General features: G+C 42.1%; 2 protein-coding genes across 10 annotated transcripts in view; both read right to left on the bottom strand.

Moving 5' to 3' along the window:
• Positions 1-2842: 2842 nt before the first annotated feature.
• On the bottom strand, positions 2843-10591 carry C4bpb (complement component 4 binding protein, beta). Its single transcript, XM_005375411.2, is given in 6 exon segments — positions 2843-3052; positions 4153-4279; positions 5552-5645; positions 8125-8301; positions 9673-9846; positions 10506-10591. Coding segments are annotated over 6 exon segments (774 nt in total). The 5' UTR covers positions 10564-10591; the 3' UTR covers positions 2843-2908.
• Pfkfb2 (6-phosphofructo-2-kinase/fructose-2,6-biphosphatase 2) overlaps positions 9761-21450 on the bottom strand; it is a 28785-nt gene continuing 17095 nt past the window's right edge. For 5 of the 9 annotated variants that reach the window (XM_013502845.1, XM_013502828.1, XM_013502822.1 and 2 more), the window contains exon 15: positions 18116-21407. In XM_013502845.1, coding sequence (XP_013358299.1) covers positions 21207-21407 — 201 coding nt within the window. In that variant the 3' untranslated portion in view covers positions 18116-21206. Of the gene's footprint in view, positions 9847-10629; positions 10715-11191; positions 11803-13636; positions 15592-18115; positions 21408-21450 lie in introns of those variants that run through there. The other 4 variants (XM_013502862.1, XR_001230757.1, XR_001230756.1 and 1 more) reach the window with 4 other exon arrangements.

The following is a 21450-nucleotide window of genomic DNA, read 5'->3' as shown; positions in this document are numbered from 1 at the left end:
AACATCCCGGAGGGGTTGTAAAGAGTTAACTTTGCAGTCCTGACTTAGCCCTGGAATGCTTCTCCAAAGACAAAGAACACCCGGGCTAGATAACCACCTATGACCCTGCCTGGGTTGTTTCATCTCTTCCCTGGTCCTAGATAAATATTGTAACCATAAAGGAAATCTATGGTTATCTAAAGGGGGACATATAGAATGGAGTACAGAAAGTATATATCATTGTGGTTGGGCTCATGACTGGAGCCTGTCCGAGTCACATGGCACAAGGAAAACAACGTGTGGCCAGGGCTACAACATTCCAATCTGTTATCATGGAAACCAAAAAAGTATATAAGGTGGGAACAAAGGCAGGTCCATGCCCATTTCCCTGACTTGCAAGTCAGGCATGAAGGTGGCTAGCCTCAAATTGAACTCTGTTTTGTTCTGAATAGAGTCTTTCGGTTTCTTGGGGAATACAACCTGATTTCTGCCCTTACACTTCATACTATTGTGAGATGAATTTCCCTCTATGTCCTGTTCTTATCAGTTCCTTGCTTGACCACCTCCCAAGTCTTCTCACCACCTAACAAAACTAAGTTCAAATTCCCTCAAGTGTCATTCAAAACCTTGTCAATGGTCTTGAACTGGCCTCTCCAGCCTTCTCTTCTGCCACCTCCCATGCCCCATCCATTCCAACCCAGTCTATGTGCCATTCACTCAATGTGTTCCATTGTTCCTGATCCAAAAAAATTATTAAACATTCATTTTAAAACACTAAAGTACTTTAAGAGATTTAAGTATTTACCTGTGATTCCAAGGTTCTATGAAAATAGTTTTCACCTGCATCCATTAAGGCCCAGTCCTTTCTTACAAGAATGAAGACTGTACATAAATATGATCATAAGTATTTATTCTATTTTTTACCTAAAGTTATATTTTCAAGATTTTCCGTTTTTCCATAGGCACTGTAAATGTTACATAACATTTGATATATCATAAATTGAACTCGAGGCCATCTTGGGCTATATAGCGAGTTCAAGTCTAGCCTGAATTACATAGCAAGACCCTCTCTCAAAAAACCAAATAAAATTTTTCTATAATTGGACATTTCAGATGCTTGCAATGTGTTGCCAATATAATCAATAATAAATAACTTCATATTAAAATCAATACATTCCAGTTAGTTTAATTCAAGGTGTGGATTTACTTGGTTAAAATATGAGGTGTACTCTCAGCTTTTTCTCACTTCATTGTACAAATATTCTTTCTACTTGGAATATCCTCCTTCTAAACCTTTTTCTATAAATTTTATTTTTGAAAGTACAAGTAACTATGACCACTTCCTTGACAATTTCCCTGCATTCCCCTCCCCTTCTCCGTGCTTCCCTAGCACACCGCACTCTGAAAAGAGTCGGCTTCCTCACAAGCACCCTGTAGTAGCCAGATCTGTGTCTACTCAAAGATTTTTGATTACCTGAAAGTCCATTTCTTATTTTCACTTGTAACTTTATGTGGTAGATTAACTAATGGTCAACTCATAACACCCAGCTGAACTGAATCAGTCTGGTGCTGCATGTGGACGGCCCACCTGAAGATTGTCGCCAACAGTATAAAAGAACTGGAGAGGAAGGGATGATGCTGTTGATTCTCCTGGAGAAGTTTGAGTGCTGGATTTCCTGATATGAACTCAGCTGTTCTCATTGTTGGAGGAGCTTGTGTCCTTACTGTCACTGAGGATGGCTGTGGTGCTCTTTGGGGGAGCTCTAGACCTTACCTTGAGCGTCACTTCCTGGCTCCAGTGCAGATCCCTTAGCCTGCTGGCACAGATCCTTCATCTCGCTGGCACAGATTTTCTAGCTTCCACCACTGGCCTTTGGCCCTTCCAGTGCAGATCTTGGTACAGACTTGCATGAGACATTGTCATGGGCTCTAGGCCTCCAGATGGACTCATGGAGGATACTGTCGCAGGCTCTAGGTCTTCAGCTGGACTCCTGCAGGATATTGACTTAGGGTCCTGGCCCTCAGTTGGATTTTTTGGGTCTCTAAGTATATGGATCTCCTGCATTCTTTTGCATTTGACTCTTTGTGTGAATATTATAAAATATTCCCTTGTAAACCATGACACAACACTTCACCTACAGATTTTCCATCATTTCAAGCTGTCCTCTGTATTTTGGATATATTTTACCCAGATTTCCTGTGTGCTGCAGTGGGAGTCGGGGTAAGAAATGGAAGGGGCCTGTCAGATCAGCTCAGTTTGACATTTGGTAAGAAAGTCTTAGGATGTTAATTTCCTCTACTCTTAAAAAAGCAGAATAATATGTATTCACTTATGTTGCACACCTTGAACCTCATGATAATGCAGGACTGGGTACTGTCCAAAAATCAGGAAGCAGTATTACTGCAGAACATTCAGAAACCTGGTGTCCTAAACCATGTGTTGGTGAGACCCAGGAGAGAGTTTGGGACCTAACTCCATTTCTGTCTCCATAGTGTATTTAGGATGTAACTATTCTGAGTTTACTTTTCCAGAATAAGAGGTTAATTTTGCCTCATATGTTTTGAGTAACTTGGGATTAAGTTTTGCTTCATAATTTGTGTTTCATATTAAAATATGAGGTACACTGTCAGCTGAGATCCAAACTTCTTCCTTCTCCTTACAGACAGGAAATTAAACTTTCCAACCTCCATTAACATGCTGCCAATTCTGGTCTTCAATAATAACCACAGTTGGTCTTTTCACATGTTAAATATGATAACACTCACACACACACACACACACACACACACACACACGCACGCGCTATGCCGGTGGCTTACTATGAAATTGCATTTCAGCCCAGTAAGAAACAATCAGAAACCGTTTTAGAACAAAGAGGAAAATTTATTCATAAGAGCATCTGTAGCACCATTCTGCTGAGCTATTATGTTAGGCCAACATTTTTTGCATCAACTCAGCTTTCTTAAACTCCAGAGAGTATTTCACTTCCTCCATTGTTAAGCCATTTTCCTTCACTCTTTTCATAAAGATCTCTGTGGCACTGCATAGGTCCTTACTCTCTTGAAAGGCAAGCTGAAGAAAAAACATTTTTTAACAGTTGTCCCTGAAGGACTGAGATCCAGCCCCATTCTCTGAAGCAGGTGGGCCTCAGAACCATGGAGCTTCAGTAGGGACCTGGGTCTTCAATCATTTACATTTTCTGGCTTAAACAAACTTACCAATATTTCCCCAGTAGTATATATGGACTAGAAGAAGAATCTCAAGGAAAAAAAATCTGTTCAGCTTTGATTGGAAGTTAAAGAAATTTTTAGAAACATCATAACAACATAATCTCAGGCATTGAGGTTTGGTTTGGTTTGTTCGGTTTGGTTAAAACAGGGTCTTGCTAAGTCACTAAGTTGCACAGACTGGGCTTAAACTTATCACCCTCCTGCCTCAGCCTCCCAGAGTGAAGGCACTGCATTTTAAGTACCTCATTGTTACAGAAAGCTGACCAAACACAGGAAGAAATGGCACCAAGAAGCTTAGGAGGGAATATATTTACACTGGTGGGCTTGACTGGGATCTCTCTCAAAGAGTCAGCCCCACCCAGAAGGGTCTTGGGTCTTTTACAGAGAGAACAAGTGGGAGGTACAAAGGCAGATTTGGTTCATTATGACTGGGAGGGGTGCGTGGGTGACATCATGGGTTACTAGGGTGTTTAAATATCCCAGGTTACATTGCCAGGCCATCAGTTATACAAAGCGTGGGTTATACAAAAGAAGAAATGTCCTGTTACATTTTAAGTTACATTTCCAGGCCATCAGTTATACAAAGGCAGTAAAGACAAGAGTTACACAAAGGAAGAAATGTTCTGTTATTGGGCCTGCCAGACATGTCTGCTTGGTCTTGGTGGACATCCTAGGCAGGCTTCTATTTAAAATTTTAATTTCCCCGTTCAACATGAGACTATGATTCCTACCAACAGGGCTTTCTGAAGCTTTCTGATGGTGGAGCACTGGAACAACCTCATATAGAAATGTGAGCAGATAGTGTAAGAGGCCCCTTCCACAATCAAGCCAAAGCCAACCCAATCAAAAACGCTGTCCCAAACTGAACAGATATTTGCTGACCATATTCCAGGAGTGATGCCTGGCCCCAGAGACACAGCTGTAACAGGGGCTGCTACTCACAAATGCTTTCTCAAGCCCCGTCAGTGGGGCTGGTGCTTAAGCTTCCGGGATCAGCTCGCAGGCCGGAAGAGTGCCACTCCACTCCCCGTCTAGGCACTGCAGCTCCTTTGTGCCCACCAGGCGGTACCTGAGCACAGCAGAAACAACACTGACCTTCCACACTGGGAAACTAAGGCCGTTCCTGTGCAGTTGCACTTCAGTATTTCAACTGTGGTAGAATCCACCTCCCTGTCCCTGAGCCGCAAGGCTTGCTAAAGTTACCTCTGCATCACAAAACAGTTGTAAGGTAAGACTACTCTCCTGGGTGGGGGACAGGACCGCAGGAGGAGTCAACCCTAAAACAAGAGCAGTAGGAAGCTCTCGGTTAGCACTGATGCTCACAGTTTTTTTTTTGTTTTGTTTTGTTTTTTTTGAGGATGGCAAGGGAAGAAACAGCTGATCATTCAATAGCTTAAGAAGGCAACTGTCATCTAAGCTCTAGCAAGCAGAAGGTTGGAGACGTTCATCAAATAAGTATTGGTAGATGAGTTAAAAGGGGTAGATGAGTTAAAATACTCTTGTATTTTTAATCAGAAAAATACAAGAGTTGACTGAAGTCTGTTGGATTTAAACACCAGAGAGGCCACATGACCCAGGAAGATAGAAGCCAGTGGAGGAAAAGTCTAGAAGATCCAGAGCATGGGAGACCAGGCATTCTAAACTAAGGTTAGGCTGAGTTAAGGGTCCATACTCTAAATCTTTGTTTCTCAACTTCTGTATTACTTTGAGTTTTTTGTTCTTTGATTCTTTACCAAAGTTTCTTTTTTTTTTTTGGTACCGGGAATGGAACTCATGACCTTGTGCTTGCCAGGCAGGCGCTTGTGCTGCTGAGCTATATCCCCAGCCCCTGTTCTTTGATTCTTTAGAAAATATACAAACAGTATTTAAAATTTGTTTTAAGTGAGAGGAAAAAAGTGATATGTTCACTAGGGTAAATAGGCTACTTTAATAGGGTTAGTCTGTTTTCTCAGGATTGGAAAGAGCTGGCAGTGGGCTAAAGCAGCTCTCAAACTCAGAGTGAGCCCAGGATCCTGAAACAGCATGAAATCAGGGCCCCAGGCATCAAGTTTCCCTGAAAGTAAGACTTAACCAGAAAATAATCAGCCTTAAAAACCAGAGATCAAAAGTGCCAGTCTATCCATGCTTTACCTGCCATTACGGAGTGGCACCGAGCAGGAACATAGCAAGGTATAATCTTCTAATCTTCTACTCGTGCTTCGGCCATCACCATGGTAACAACCAGCACTTATTTTCTGGTTAGCTCTTATTTTGTGGGAGACACAGTAAGTAATTTGGGTCATTCCCCAAAACAATGCTGCCAAGGAGCAGGAGCTCATGTTTGAAAGCTGTGTGCACTTACCTCTTCTCACAGTAAAAAGTAATGATGGATCCTGAGGTGAAATTTACTCCTTTAAAGTAGCCATGAGCTGGCTTCTCAGGGGGGCCACAGTCTCCTGAGAGAAAAGGGCACAGAAGCACTTCCGTGAAGGCCGGGGCTGCTCAGGGGACAGCACCCCCTACCTGCACCATCTCTGCCAGCACCACAGATGGGGCCTGGGGACAGGCCCTTCACCCAGTTCCTTCCTTCAGAATTTTGAACTGAAAGAGATGGTGTGAATCTGGGGTCTAAATAGAAAATACTATGCTTTACAGGGACGGTGGAAAGTTCTCCAAAATTTGAGCAGTTAAGTAATGCAAGACAGGGATCCCGTGGTTGGGAATCAGGATAGATACTGCTAAACTGAATAAAACAGGAAAGGTTTGGAAGACATTCAGAAATACCTTAAACCTGTGTCACACCTGTGATGTAAAATGACATTACCTATGTGCTGGTTACTTGACTGTATGTTGTAGTACATATGCATGTTTTGAGTAACCTCAAACAGCCTCATAGAAGCTTATACAGTTTGTGCTTTTAAATTGCCTACCCATTTATTATTTTAATAGCACTGCCAGAGTGCATCCAAACACGAATTTTACTCTCTCACTGACCTGAGTGGCTCTTTCCTCATGTCCTGAATGATACTAGATGAAACCATGCTTTCTTTTTTTATGAATCTGATTACTAAAAGATTTGTATCTAATTTTATTTTCTGGTTCCAGAATTATTAGTAATGTTCAACAAACGTGGGGAATAAAATGCTGTTAGAGGCTATAATTTGGAATTGTCATCCTTACACATTCTTGTCATTCTTCTTCCACTATGTCTTTCCCCCACTGACTTCTTGGTACACTTTGCGTATCTGAAACGCAACTGTTTTGCAACCACAGATGTTGCTGTTTTTAAAATGTAGTTGTATCAGTCCTTGTTCCTCACTTAAGAATACTGAGACTTATGTTACTGCTGAAAAAAGGGTCCCCTCACATATTCTTCCATGTTTTCTTTTAATCACACAATCGTTTGTTTTTATAGTAATATGCTTAAATCCATTGGAATATATTTTTCATGTAGCATGAGCTGCGGCCCCAGCTTTGTCTTCTTCCAAATAGACTATTACCTCATTACCACTGAATACAAATGCTTCCCTTGGATTTAAAATAAACTGTCCTAATTCTTTGTCCCTATACATTGCTGTTTTGATGGCATATTAATTGTAATATCTATAATTTGCCTTTTGCCTATAATATTGTTGTACATTTTGCTGATAAGACAAGCATTTCCTCCCATTTGATCCAGCCAAATATAAATAAACACTAATTCTAATTTTCCAGAAACATAGACTGAATCCCAAATGTGATTTTAAAGTTAGTTTTCTATCTCACACTTTTGTATTATTGCATGTCTGGCATGCATAGTGATTGCATTTATTGTGTAATTTTGTTTTCTTTGCATTCCCTACCCCTCCTCTTCCTCCGTGCTCCTTCCAACTCTTGGTCCCCTTCCCATGTGCAGAAACTCTATTCTCGTGACTTTTCCCTTCAGTTCTTTTTCCATCCCCTTTCCCTCCCCTCCATCCTGTTCCCCATCCATTTGAAAAAGATCTCCCTACTTCCTATTTATCTGCCTTCCGTTTGACTCTCGATCCCACACCCTGTCAATGTGCAGTGCTGGGAGGGATGCACCACAGCACTCAGCCTGTCCCCGGAGCAGGGCAAGCATCTTCTTTTCTTAAAGCTTTGTTCCTGCCCTTCAGTAAATTTTCACATAGATCTTGCGAATGGGGTTATTTTTACATTTCAGTATTCAACGAATAGGATAATAATATCCTAAGGAAATAGCATAGAGCTGGGCGTGGTGGCACATGCTTGTAATCCCAGCACTCGGAGGCTGAAGCAGTAGGATTGCTGTTTGAGGCCAGCCTAGGCTACAAAGTTAGTTCAAGGCCAGCCTGCATAGCGAGACCTTGCCTCAAAAAGACAAAAATAAAGAAAGAAAGAAATAGCATAGACGTAAGGGTGTGAGGATATATAAAACATTCATTTCAGCACTGTTCCTAATAGCAAAACTATGGAAATAAATGTCCATCAGTATGAGAGAGATACAATAAATTATGGTATATCTATATGTAGTTATTTAAAAAGTAGGAGACTGCTACTGTATTGAACAGTTAACACAGAATCTGTAAAAGTTCAGAGACTGCAGTCAAAAGCTGAATAGCAGAAATAATTTCCATGTGTTAATCAAGGAATTCTAGCGTGGATAGGGCTCTGGTCATTTAAGAGTTTAATTTTGAAGTGAAGGTGATGGTATGAATCTGGGGTCTACATAGAAAACACTGCTTTGCAGGAGCGTAGGATGGGCTGGTCCTGGGATGCTCATCTTCCCGGGACATAGCCTTTGAGTTGAGGTTTGCTCCCCCAAGCTGCACCCTCAGTCAGACTCTCAACTTCTCCCAGATATAGAGAAGAGGAAAGTGCTGCAGGGAATGGGAGTGCCTAGGGCAATGCTGTTAATCAGCCTCTTTGGGATTCGTGTTTTTGCTCAGTACTTACTACTTTTGCAGGTGGGAAAGGGAGGTGCCCAGCTGTGGTCCTCAAGGCACTGGCTCCAACTGCTGCCCCTGAGGACGTAGTGGTCATTGCACTTGAACGTGATTATGTCACTTACATTCACGGGACCTGAAGCATTGAACTCACCGTTCTCCAACACAGGGTCAGGACAGTGGCCCACTGCAGAAGAAAACAGGCAGTGACCTGAAAAGGCCAGGCTGACACCCACCACAGCAAAAGCCAGAGCTCTCAGGCTTCAGAGAGAAAATAGCAAAGTAGAGCTTAAAGCTGCACATTTTTAATGAAGACAGGTACATGGTAATAAACTACAGGATGAGAAAAAAACCAGTTGCTCTAAGTCTGGCAGAAACAGTCTTCATCATGCACAAGAAGGACATGAACTGCAAGTCAAATTTCCTAAACACAATTAAGTCCATAACTACACACTGCCAACAGTGTATTCATTGTTATGCATTACTCCAAATTCTTGAATCCAAGTTAAGGCGAGACTTGTCTTTCATCCAGCTAAATACACACTTATTCATCATTTTTGGTTTTATTTTTATTTTCATGACGTAGAAAAATGGGAAAATGCAGAAAGATGTGAATTTCTTTATAGTAATGAATGATGAAAACATATTGGTGTGGGTCCACAGAGAAAAAGTGCAGCTATTTTTAAATATTAATAACAAAGAGGATAAGGACTAATTATTCTCCATCTCCAAAGAGGATCTCACATTTTGTGACAATGAGCATGTCTCTGATCTCACACACCACACTTGTAAATTAAAAACATCATTATTTTCTAGTTTAGAAGTTATATAATGGGTGAAACAAAATGATTTGATGTTCTTATTTCAGAATAATAAAGTGAAGATACAGATGGAACAGGATTAGTAATGCACTGATACCTGATGAAGTACGAAATGAGTATATATATGCTAATTTGATTTTTCAGACTTTTGGTTTTTTCAATAATTTTTTTGTCTAATGGGGATTGAATCCAGGGCCTTCACATTAAGCTACATCCCCAGCACCCCCTTCCCTTTTGTTTAAATTGTGAAGACAGAGTCTCATTTAGTTGCTAAGTTGTCAAAGGTGGCTCAAATTTGTGATTCTACTACCTCAGCCTCCTGAAGTGCTGGGAGTACAGGCTCGAACACAAGAATTTTTAAAGCAATATGAGATTAAATAAATTATAAGAAAAAAAGGAAAAAAGCAAGATTAATATGTGTGAAAAAAATTTTTATGGACTAGGAGTGTAGCTTAGTGGTAAAGCAGGTGCTTAGCATGACCTCGGTCCTTGGGTTGATCCCAGCTCTACTGAAAAAAATCATTCTCATAACAGTAAATTGATTCTGTTAACTCAATCAAACTCATACTGATCAAGAGCTAATCCTGTACCTTCTAAGAGAAGTTCCACTTCTACAAAGCTTTAAAACTAGGTTCCTAGAAATTGAAAATGTCAAAATACAGTTTTAAGGTGGCCTATGGGAAGGAGGATATAAAAGGATACAGTGAGGTGACAGAGGGCAGAGAGACCCAACTCACAGCGGCACTGCGTGGCGGAAGCATCCCACTCCTCAGAGGCATCGGAAACAAAGACTCGCGTTCCTTCCAGGTGGTAGCCCTTGATACAAATGTAAGTTCCCAGAATCCGTCCTTCCTTCTCCTGTGCAATGAATACGCTGTTCCTTACGGGCGGGATTTCTGGATGGCTCTGTGCTGGAACGAAAAGGAAGCCAGACTCTTGGTGCCATGGATGCTGCAAGGAGGCTCCCGGTTCGACTCTCACATCCATGTGTCTTTCTGGCAGATCACTGATTCTTTTTTTTTTTTTTTTTTTTTGGCTTTTCTCTGGTACCGGGAACCGAACTCACGACCTTGCGCTTGCCAGGCAAGCGCTTTTTGCCGCTGAGCTAAATCCCCAGCCCCCAGATCACTGATTCTGATTCTTGTTCTCGTCCACGTCCATACACCTCCCTGTCCCTCCTTTTCCAGAGATTTTCAGTTATATGGTTCTTCCAAAAAGATGATGGGCATTTCACTCAAATTTAGGCACAAGGTGTCCACTCACAAAACGGCCCCTCTCAGCACTCCTGGAGTTCAGAGTAGCTGCCACCTCTCAGGATTTTGAAGTTAGTGCTTGTTTTGCTCCCACAGGAGCAAGCTATTAGTAACCGCTCTTTTTGTACAGCATGGTCATCATTAAATATATACTAAGCCCCTCGTGAGTATGGAGCACTACGCAAACTAATTTGAGATTTTTCAATAAAAAGAAAAAAATAACTGTAAATGTCACTAAAATTCTAAACAGAATGCCTCATAACCCACAAACTGGTAACAAGAGTCCCATAGGCTAAGTTTAAGGAAAGCATACATACCATCTGAAGCAGAAATCAGCCATCCAAACACAAGGCAGCGCACAACCCAGCAGAACATCTCGTGCCAAAGACTTGACCCACGTTGGATTAACCCAGCCCAAAAGCTAGCTTGGATCCAAATAGATCTTCTAATACCACTTAAAACCAGACCAACCACATCCACATCCCTCCTAGCAGAAGGTTATATTGATTTTTCTTCCCTTGGAAAACTGGAAAAAAAATACAAAACAAAAATAAAAGACACCCCCAAAATCCTGCAACAGGAAATAAGGAGAGGAGTAAGGAAGTTAGTGTGGACAGGGACTGCAAAAACACAGAGAGATGGCAAGAAAGTGAAGAGTTTTAAAATTTGGTTCCAGAAATTTCCCTGCTTCAGGCAATGTAAACCCAGTGCCCCAGTCCCTTGTCTTAACTGCAGGTTTCTCCTTCCCCAGTAGCCATGGGTGAAATGGTCTTTCCACGACCTGACTTCTGTCAATATTTGCTTGTGTTTATAATCCACCTTCAGCAACTCTACTGGCTACTAGGAGGAGAGGACAGGATGCCATTCAATGGTTCTTCCCAGGTAAGACCCAACTCTGAGACCTACCTCTTAAGTGCTGCTTCCTCTCCTTTCCCAAATGTCAGACATCCAAAGCTGTAAGCCGTGCTGAGACTAAAAGCCCCAGGAAGTTAATTAACCTTACCTGTCTCTCTGTCCAGATACACAGCAAAGAGCTGGTCCGGATTCCAAACCTGAGCGCTCCAAAGTCCTGCAGAGACACAGTGTCTGCATACGCAAGGGCTGTGCCAGGCTTCCTGTAGTTCTTCCTGAGGCAGGTTTGACCTGAGTCCACAGATGACCAAATAAATGGAGAAGGAGGTGAAGGGCTTGCTTTGGTCTCAGGAATCAGAGCATGCGGGATTGCTTTGGCAATTCTCACAGCATCTTGCTCATGACTATTGCAGCACAGTTTATTCTCTGTGCTCCAGTTATGACACTGGGATAAAACTACATTTGAGGTTTTAATAAATATAAGGCATCTAAGGACACAGTAAGGTCTCAAATAATTATTCTCTTCTCCACCCATTATCGGTACTTTGTAATGATCTCATTCTTTCTTTCTTCTGACAAAGACTGGACCATGCCACTCTCAAATATGCCGAGTGAGTAGAAAGATTATTTTCCGTTGAAAGTGTCCGTGACTCAGCAAATACACGAGGGGAAACTGCCTTGGGGGTTCCCTTATCTCGCTCACAGCAGCAGCGTCTGGGAAATGAGGCAGATGTAAATTCCTTCTCAGTGCAGATCTACTCCCTGAAGAGAGAACGAAATTAAGATCCATCCCACATTTCTTCTTCGGGGGAGTTTTATAGCCTTAAAGCTGACAGAGAAACCATTCACACCCACATGAACAAATATTACCAAATTTCTTATCTCCTGTTTGTTCTCCTGAAAACCTATTTATCTTTTAAAAAATCATCTGTTTTCCCGTCAGTACTTTTCTCTTTCACTCTTCACCTATTAAGGCAGTACAGGAGCCCTCAGACCTAACTGTACTCTTGAGTTACTCCTCCCTCTCACACGTATTTGAGTTACACGTGTAAATGTACTGATTGTTTTTCTTCTGTTATCTGTCTCTTGTTAGTTTAATTCACAGGTCACAGAAGGTATGGGTTTTTTTTTTTTCTTCCTTTATATTCTAACACTAAACTATTAACAACTTTAGAATTTGTAAACTTTAGGGTGTCTCATTTGATTTTTTTAATTATTCCTTTCCATGTGCTTCATACCACAAAGTTGTCTGCTAAGTGAATCAAAGCAATGCGGAAATAATTGAAGGCATCCAGAAGCTCCACCAAAGCGCCCGAAGTGCATATTGATCATTTATTATTTATTGCATATTTTTTCATGTGTTATCTTTTCAACTAATACGTGAACTACTATAGTATAAGGACCTCTTATAGCTTTCAAAGTTAAAAATGAAATGAATTGTCAAAGGTTTTATGAGGAACCATTAAAATGCTAGAACTGGTTCAGAGTTTGAAAAATGAAGATAGATGTATATTGTTGTCCATCAAAAGCCTTCTGAAATAATTTTGTAAAAATACAAAATGAGTTAATATGCTGCAGAACACCAGTATTCGGAATTGGCTTTTCTCTCTGAGAGAAAAATCAGTTTATTTACACATGTAACTCAAACATGTGTGAGAGCGAGGAGTAACAAAAGCGGAGTTAGATCTGAGGACTTGTGTACAGAGTGAAAGAGAAAAACTGAAACAAAATGGAAAAACTTCACTTGCTTTTTTGTGATCGGATATAATTAGCATAATTCTCAGATTAAAATGATTTGCATTTTCAACCATTTGCTACAAATCAAACTCTATTCTTGGAAAGTTATAAAAGAACTGAGTAAATAGAAAATTAATCAAAGTTGCATATCCCTAAGGAATTAGTAATACTCAGTCTGCTAAAAAATGCCCATTCACTGAAAATTTATTCCAATGATCTTTTTGTCCAATTTCAAATTTTGAATAATTTTTCTTAATACATGTCCTACTGAGGAATATCTGTTCATGTTTGCACAATAAGATTTAACAGGGGAAAGAAAATTTAGCTTAGCCTTACATAAATATGGACATAAAATGGAGTATGTATTATAGGTAATGACTACAAATCATCCATCTCGATGGCTTACTTCAGATATCAGGACTTTAGAGATCGGACATTGCATATACTATTGTCTATTATTTCTCCATGAAATATAAAAATATTCACACTAATCAAGACATACAGACCACAGATATCTTCACATAGTTCAAGGCAGGTTTCACTGTTAAATGATTTAAAAGAAAACTTCATTTTCAGAGTGTTTTGAATTTTACAAGTATAGATAAACATATCACTTGATTGTATACATGTTTAACATGTCAAAGGAAAGCAATGGAGAAGGAAACCTGAGGATTATTACCTAGCTCTTGGTTTCCCACCCTGAAGTCCAGGGACAGATTTCGGGTTGTGGCCCTTCTGGCCTCGAACTCACAGTGATCTTTCTGCTCAGCCTCCCAAGTACTGGGATTACAGATGTGCACTGCCATCACTCATGTTATTTTTTTTTTTCTTTTGTGTGTGATTTTAAAAACTAATTGCATTTTTAATTGAAAATAACTTTTATTATATTTTCTTAAAGCAATACATGCGACTCAAATATTTTAGCATGATTTTATTTATCCAGATTAACTTTTCTCCAGAGAAATACATCCCTTGGCTTATAATAAAAAGTCAATGAGAAAGGAAGTTTTCCAAAAAATCCACACTGTCTTAAGATAATTATCTTTTTACAGAAAACATATCTATATCCTAGAAACTTAAGGTAATAATATAGACAACAGAATTAAATATTCAAGCCACCTAGATATCTACCAAAAAAACTGATGACATAAATTACATTACATTCTGATTAAATACATGCAAATGTTCACATGAGGACTTTAAAATGGATAGAATAAATAAAAACATTGTCTGATCATCAGAAGACAGGAGAGATGCAGAAGGAAACCTGCACCACAAGAACAAATCACTGCAGTACAGCCTGCTCCAAACAGCCAGACAGAAATGACCTGCTACAATGCGGCGGAGGAGCCTTTCCAAAGGCAGCTTTGTGCATATAAAATCAGATTCAAGTTGCTGATGCTGAGCTGCCTGCAGCCCAGCTCATCCCATCTCAGCAAAGTCTCCTGCACCATCCACATAGGAAAGAACCATTTTCAAAAAGCTACATTTCATTATTTTCTTGCTGCTTGGACTTTTGCCCAGCAAGTGAACAACTGAGTTAAAAGGAAAAAAATTAAAGCTAAAAATGTGCTTTCTTTAAAAAAATAGATTTTGTTTCTAAGATGTGATATCCTTTGGGGGTTCCACATTCTTCCTCAGGAGTAGCAAGGTTCAAATCACATTTACAGAGAACGGTTTGTCCACCCGACAATCCCTGGGCCAGGGAACAGCGACTGGGTTTATCTGCAGGGAAGCCAGCGGACCGCATCGAGGCCCTGCTTTTCCCCTGCTCCTGCACAGTGTGACGAGAGACCAGCTGATCACGACGGTGACAAGGAGCTCAGAGGCGGGCACCACAAAACCACTGCTTTCAACATACTGTCGAAGATTTCTTGAAGACCACGTCTCCATGACTGACTCACTGAAGGACACAGAGGCTTCTGCACTGAAGCCAGAAAAACTCTCTAAAGTGATGTCAAAGGAGCTGTCCTTACTTTTTCACGAAATGCAAACAGAAACCCACTTCTCTTTCCAGCCCTCCTCCCCTATATCTGGGGTAACTGCAGCAGTTCTCTCTAGCTATGGGACACAGAAAATACAGTAGCTAAAAAAGAAAGCTTAAAGTCAGGGGTCTTTTGGAGGGAGTTGCAGTCAGACCCTGTCCTGCAGGGCCTGAATTGAGAAAAATTTTCCAAACAAAAAGGGTGCTGCTGACACTGCTGATCCATTACCACAGAAGGTTTCAGGGACTGACTTTCCGAGATTCCCTCCATTCCCTTGGCAATTTTCCTCTTGTTCCCAACGTGGCAAAAGGTGGTGGCCAGCACACACATCTTGGACTCCAGCCCGCTCGCCTGCAGTGGATGCAAAGACCAGCTCTATTGCATGGAAACAGTTTGCTGGAGTTCATCTTTCTCACTTGGAAACCAAATTCGAAGAGGTGTATGTGTACTTTAGGCAAAGAACAGTCAGACAGCAATGCAGTCATAGGTAGGCTGTTAAATGCCTACACAGAATATTTGCAAACCTAGGCCAAACCCAGCAAAGAGAAGATAAAAGCTAATTGATTCAGGCTGCTAAATGCGTTAGGGCACAGTGTAACTGATATTCCCATTAACATGAGGGGCAGAAATACAGTGATTTTTTTCCAGGCCCCATTTTGGTGGCCCCAAACATGCAGTCCCTGCTTAACTTCCTGATCTAGGCTGACATCCCAGGCTTTGTGGTAGATCCTGTCCCTCGGAGAGGTCTGGCTCTGCCTCCACATCATGAGTGCAATGTGAGGGATGCCATGGAAGGGCGTCTATGCCCAGCCAGCACAGTATCCACTGCCTAGAAGTCAAAGAGGGAGAGAGGCAAAGCTATTATACCACAACAAAGAGACGAACAAAGGAGAGCAGAGTAAGATCCCTCCCCAGTACCCCCACTACTCCAGTCCACTTACCCCCATGGCCACACACATGCACGGACTGACTGATGTGGCTGCATACATGCCTGAACTCTGGAAGCCGGGCAAACTCAAATGGCTTTCTTTCCTCGAGAAGCCCAACTTGTGCCCATGTTAGGCCAGGCATTTCTTTCAGTCCTGAACCATAAGCTACAGACTCAAGATAGGAAGCAGAAGTGGTCAGGACGCCTGTGGTAAAAAGAGCATGCAGGCGACATCAGCCAGAAGACATGCCGAGACAGTGACACTGCAGTCGGGGCACGTGGGTTCTTAGGAGCTGCCTACTGACGATGTAGCTACCCCAGTCCGCTCTAAAATCAGTCATCAGAAGTCAACTTCTTACCATAGCTGGGATTTAACGTTTTACTTGTGAGAAATTCTTCCCCCTAGAACAGCGTTTCTCAAATGTTACAGCTGCCTTTGGATCACGTGGTAGGTAATCCTGCTAAAATGAAGGCTCTGATTCAGCTGTTCTAAGGCCTGAGTTCCTGCATTTTTAATGAGGTCCTGGTCCTTGTAAGGGTAACAAGGAATAAGACATGAGAAAGGTGAAAAATTCCACATGCATTTCCTGTTCCAGAGGTTAAGTACCATTTTGTGCCACTGGCTATGATCTCTCTCTAGAAACAGGCATGGTGTATTTGACAGCCCACTAAATCCTAAAAGGTCTCCAAGGTTTTTCCTCATAATGAGTTATATGCAGCTAACTGGAGTAATGGTACCATATAGTCAAGTGTAATTTTTTGTTAATTCTTGTATAGGTCCCAAAAGTATAATGATTAATGGAATTCACATTTTCCATGGTGTCCTTCCAGTCTTGCCCAGCAGGTGGTGGCAGAGAGCCAAGCCTATACCACGGACTCCACTCACACTGAGAACGTGTGTTGGCCGCCCAAGTCTCAGGCACTGTGAAGCACGAGGGGAAAGTTTAGAGGCAAGGAGAGGGTGGGAGACACAACCCAAAATACAAAACAAAAAATCCGGAAGCCTTCTGGTAGGTTCAAGTTACTCAATAATTTTATTTGCCCATTCTACACATACACACCCCAACATTTCAAATACAGTTATACACACCATAAGTGGATCTGAGGGAAATACTTTGTGTCACAGACTGATAAAGTATGAATTCTGCTGAAGATTTATGCTCCTACTTTCAACAGAACCGTGCCTAGAAAATCTGCAGTAGACTTCTGTGCCCAAGCTTCCGAACCCAGCCATTTCCATCCAAACCTGTGAGGCCCACCCGACCCCAGTTCCTCCCAAACGGCACTATTTGTGATCAGTCGTTTGCTTCCGTCATAGGAAAACCACCACCATATCACAATGAGTTGATCTTGTTACTTCAACATTAAAGAAACGTATACAAGCAATGCAGATACAAAAACCGTAAGTAGGTAAATATTGGTCACAGGCGTCCAGTGGGAACGTTACTGGAAGGAATATTTTTGCCCACTCTTAACATCCATCTTTGAATATATGATTTCATTTGCATTTTTACTTCTTAGATTAGGAATAAAGCCAAACACATGGCAGACTAAAAGCAGCAGTACTCTCCAATGGAACACTACATTCCACTCACAACCAGGTAAGGGCAGGACACAGAAGGTTTGGGAACGGATGGTGAAAGTGAAGCCCTGCCCTGAACCAGGGGACTGGGTAAGATGACTTCAAATAGAGGTCACAACTTCAGGCTCTGAACAGGTATTCCCTTAGCGGACTTCATGAGACATTGTACAAGTGATGTACAACTGACATCTCTTACAGAAACACAAGAATTTGGCTGCTACTATATAAGAAAAATAGTACACAGGACTTCCCCAAAAGGAAGAAAGGTGGGGTGTTTAGATCTTTTCTTTGTAGAACACATGAGACAGAGAATTACAATAATGTGCACATACTATCACGCAGTACAATGAGAAAACAGCAGACTGTGGACTTACAGGCCCCTCTAGAGAAAGTCCTCTGGACACAAGTCTAAAGTCAGTTCCTGAATACACTTCCAATGTCTGTCACCTCTCGGGAAAGTCAAAGATTTAGTTGATGTTGCAACCTGACTCCATTTTAAATTTTAAAAAATAAAAAAATTTTAAAACACGTACAAGGGGGCTGGGGATATAGCTCAGTGGCATAAGCGCCTGCCTGGCAAGCACAAGGTCCTGAGTTTGATTCCCGGTATCCAAAACTAAAAAAGATTAAAGAAAAAATAATAAAACACATACAAGACTCAAAAGGCATACGATACAACATGGCTTCTGGCTTAGCCAGGACGATGGACTGCGCATGAGGTTACTGCACCCAGCTACAGCTGCCCTCATAACGGGCGAGTCTCCCTTGATTCTAGGCCACCCCAAGCACCACTGAGTTTCTCTGAACCCAGATCTTGGGCCCCTAGATGGACTTTTTTTTTGCACCAGGAATGGACATATTTCTCAAAAGGAATTGCTTATGTTTCCTCAAATGCCAAAGTCTGAAGATCAAAAGTGGACTGCAAAGGGGATTACCTGGATCCTTGCCAAAATATTCAACCATTTGGTCCAAGAGTATGAATAAATTATGTCTCTAACTCTAATGTCTTGGGAAACAACAAAAATCACAGACAACGATATCAGGGGGTCAGTAGCACAAAGCATGTTCCTACAAGATTCTCTTATTCTACTTTCCAACTCTGTGTAAAAAATATCCCTTTACCAATAATAAAAGACAATACCGATAAGAGCTACATCCCGATTTGAAAATTAGAGATGAAAATTGAAAGGGATTCTCTAACAAATGTTAGATTCCTCTTTTAAATCCGGCCCAGGCTTCCTCACTCACTTTTGAGGCAAGAGAAAGAAAACAGACTATATTAGATTTTCTTTTCCCAATTTTCTACAGTAGTCTTCACCCATTTCCCCCATACCAACATTTAAAGCTTCTGCAAAGGGTACTCGGAGGCCATCCTTTCTTTTAGGATGTGTGATACAGACACAGCAGAGTAAGGTGTGTCTACCACCACAATCTATTCAAGTACAAAGGGAGAGAAGGATAGAACATAAAAGATGGGAAGTAGAACTTCTCTAAAATCTAGGATAAGAGCTCCAATGTACTCTGTTCTCCTGGCTTGTCCAGCCTAAGCTTCTCTGAAGGGAGCTTGCTCTAAAAACTGAAGGAAACTGAAACTTGCTGCTTTCAATGTCCAATCTCTCCTGTCCGGAGGGTAAGAGGATCACCCCTCCTTTTGGTTTCAGGCCACAGGACGAGAGAACAATGGATGGAATCTGTACCACACTGCAGCATCAGCTTTTCCCAACTCGGCGCACTGGTCTTCCGTAAATGTCCAAGTACACTGCATGCTCTGCCTCTCAAAATAACCTTCTTTGGGGCAAGGATTTTCTTCTACTTGTGTGTGTCCTTCCCCCATCCAGCCCAAAGCTACACAAGCGAAGACACTACTAAAGACACTGTGCAAGGGCTTGACAGGAACACAGGTTGCCCTATGTCTTGGACACAATTTCGAAAAGAATCTAGGCAAGCACAAGGCCGAGATCAGCTGCCTATGATGACACCTTCACCAGCCTATAGCGTGTATCTCAGAATCTCTCCAAAGGATCCTTAAAGTACCAGCTTTTATCCAATGACACCTACTGTATTTTGGAGTTATTCCACATCACCCATAATGGGAAGGGGAAACCATGAGACTAGGGCTGAGAATAAGCCTTTAAAACACAGCAGTCTGCCCTTGAGGGAGCTACTTCCTTTAACATTGTAATATGCTCCAACATCTAACTCCAGAGAATTCTTCCAAACCAAGAATTCAGAACTCCAAGGTGCATGCTTTGTCCAGGAAACTACTGCTCTGGCATTTTCCTGCCCGGCTTCCTAGGGTGGAGTTCTTAACCTGGAGTATGAATTAGAATTATGAGGGAGCTATTTAAGCACACACATGTCCAGACTCAGAGCCCAGAGGTTTGGAGTCAGTATTCAGCCTGACTCAGACGGACCCAGGCACAGTACATGTCTGCTTCAGAAGATCTAAAGGGGATTCTAAGGAACGCTCCTGAGAACCAGGATGAAAGTTTTTCTTTGGCGAAACAAAAGATCCTTGGAAAATAGCTACCTGCTCTCAGTAGGTGCTTCTAAAAGACAAGTTGATAGGCAGGGATTCATGTATCTCATCTAAAAATCTCACGAGAACTCTAAGCTCATTAAAAATTTGTATACAAAACTGAGAGAAATGGAAAGCCATCATGGGCACCAAGGGGCTAAAAAGTCCTTCTTTGCACAAATCCTGTCTAACCCTACAAAGGAAATGAGATGACAAGCAAATAGACAACAGGAAGCCAAGAGTAGATGCCATGGCACTCCTCAGGGCATTATGATGAGGCTGTTTCTCCTCATTTACAAAGAGTAGCGCAACAAGGGAGATTAAATTCATTAAAGATTTGCCATGTTTGGAGAAAAAACAATTGCTCGTGTCAAAAAAATTAACTTCAGGAGCGTGTGCTGACAACCATTGGAAAATAATGAGCAGATTTAGTGAACTTTGTTCTACCTTTTGCCTGCAGGGATTCAGGTATCAGAGGTGACTCTTAAATCTAATTCCATCCTTCTACACAGCCTGAGGTCACTGGCTTTGGCAGGAAACTTGCAGCGACTGGCAGAGGACCAAGCTGTGGGTAAAAGATCTGACTCTGAATGGAGAGCCCTGCAAAATCTACAAACTACCTACTTCACTGCCAGCCAAAGAGCACTCCACACATGGCTCTTTAAGTTCAAAACACAAACCAAGACATTTCCCACATCCTTAGAGCCAGCTACCCTCAAGGTATCAAAAACTCAGGATTGTTTCTCATGAAAACAGGCAGGAACTCTCACCCTTGGTCCACTTGCAAGCTCCAGAGCATTCTGCGGATGTTCCGCAGCCTGGGCTGATGCTTGCAGGACCTGGTGGAAAGGAAGGGGTGGGATGGGAAAGGAAAGACTCCCCCATCCAGATCCATGCAGGCCCGCTGCAGGGAGCATCAGTGGGGCCTGGACTTCTCCCCGACTAACTCTCCTCTCTTCCTAGAAACCACAGTGCCAAGCGTTCCACAGGACTGAGCAAAGGCAAGATGGAAGAGGGAGAAGGTCAAGTGAGTAAAACGTATGCTAAGGAGACAAAGGTGAAGGACACACGGGCCTGTCTCCCTCCACTCGTCTCCACAAGCCGAGTATTAGTGAGTTTAGACAACAGGGAACGGAGAGAAGAACCAAGTGCATGAGGGGAGCACGCATCCTCCCCGCCTCCTCCAGCCTGCTTCCATCTAGGTATCTGTCCTAAAAAAATCCAACTGGCCCTCTTGCCTTTGGGTAAAGAAATGTTTCAAACTGGAGAATACCTAGTTGGTCTACACACACAGCATCTCACACTCTGTGGTAAGGTTAATGGTGAGTTGTTGAGGGAAGAGGTGTGGTAAAGTTAAGTGACTCCTTGGTGATTAGTAGCAAGGACAGGAGGCCAGGGCTGGAGGGACACACACGGTTACACCACCGGGATGCTGACTTGGGTCTTCGGCTGGTCGGCCCCGTCTTGCGTGTCCAGGGCATGAAGAGGGCTGAGGGGCTTGAGGGGCCGGCTCCCAACACTGTAATTTCTTGGACGCCTTATTGTATTCGAACTGGACAGAGGTGTAAAGCTGTTCCTTCTCATCCTTACAGGGGTTTGGTTCTTGGGGAAGTTGTTCTGATTGGAAATGGAGGGACACCACACACATGAAAGCCAGGCC

Source organism: Chinchilla lanigera, unplaced genomic scaffold (assembly GCF_000276665.1).
Source record: "Chinchilla lanigera isolate Chin_1 unplaced genomic scaffold, ChiLan1.0 scaffold00005, whole genome shotgun sequence".
Lineage (NCBI taxonomy): Eukaryota > Metazoa > Chordata > Mammalia > Rodentia > Chinchillidae > Chinchilla > Chinchilla lanigera.
The sequence above is the reverse complement of the archived record's forward strand: the minus strand, read 5'-3'. Positions and strand labels throughout refer to the sequence as shown.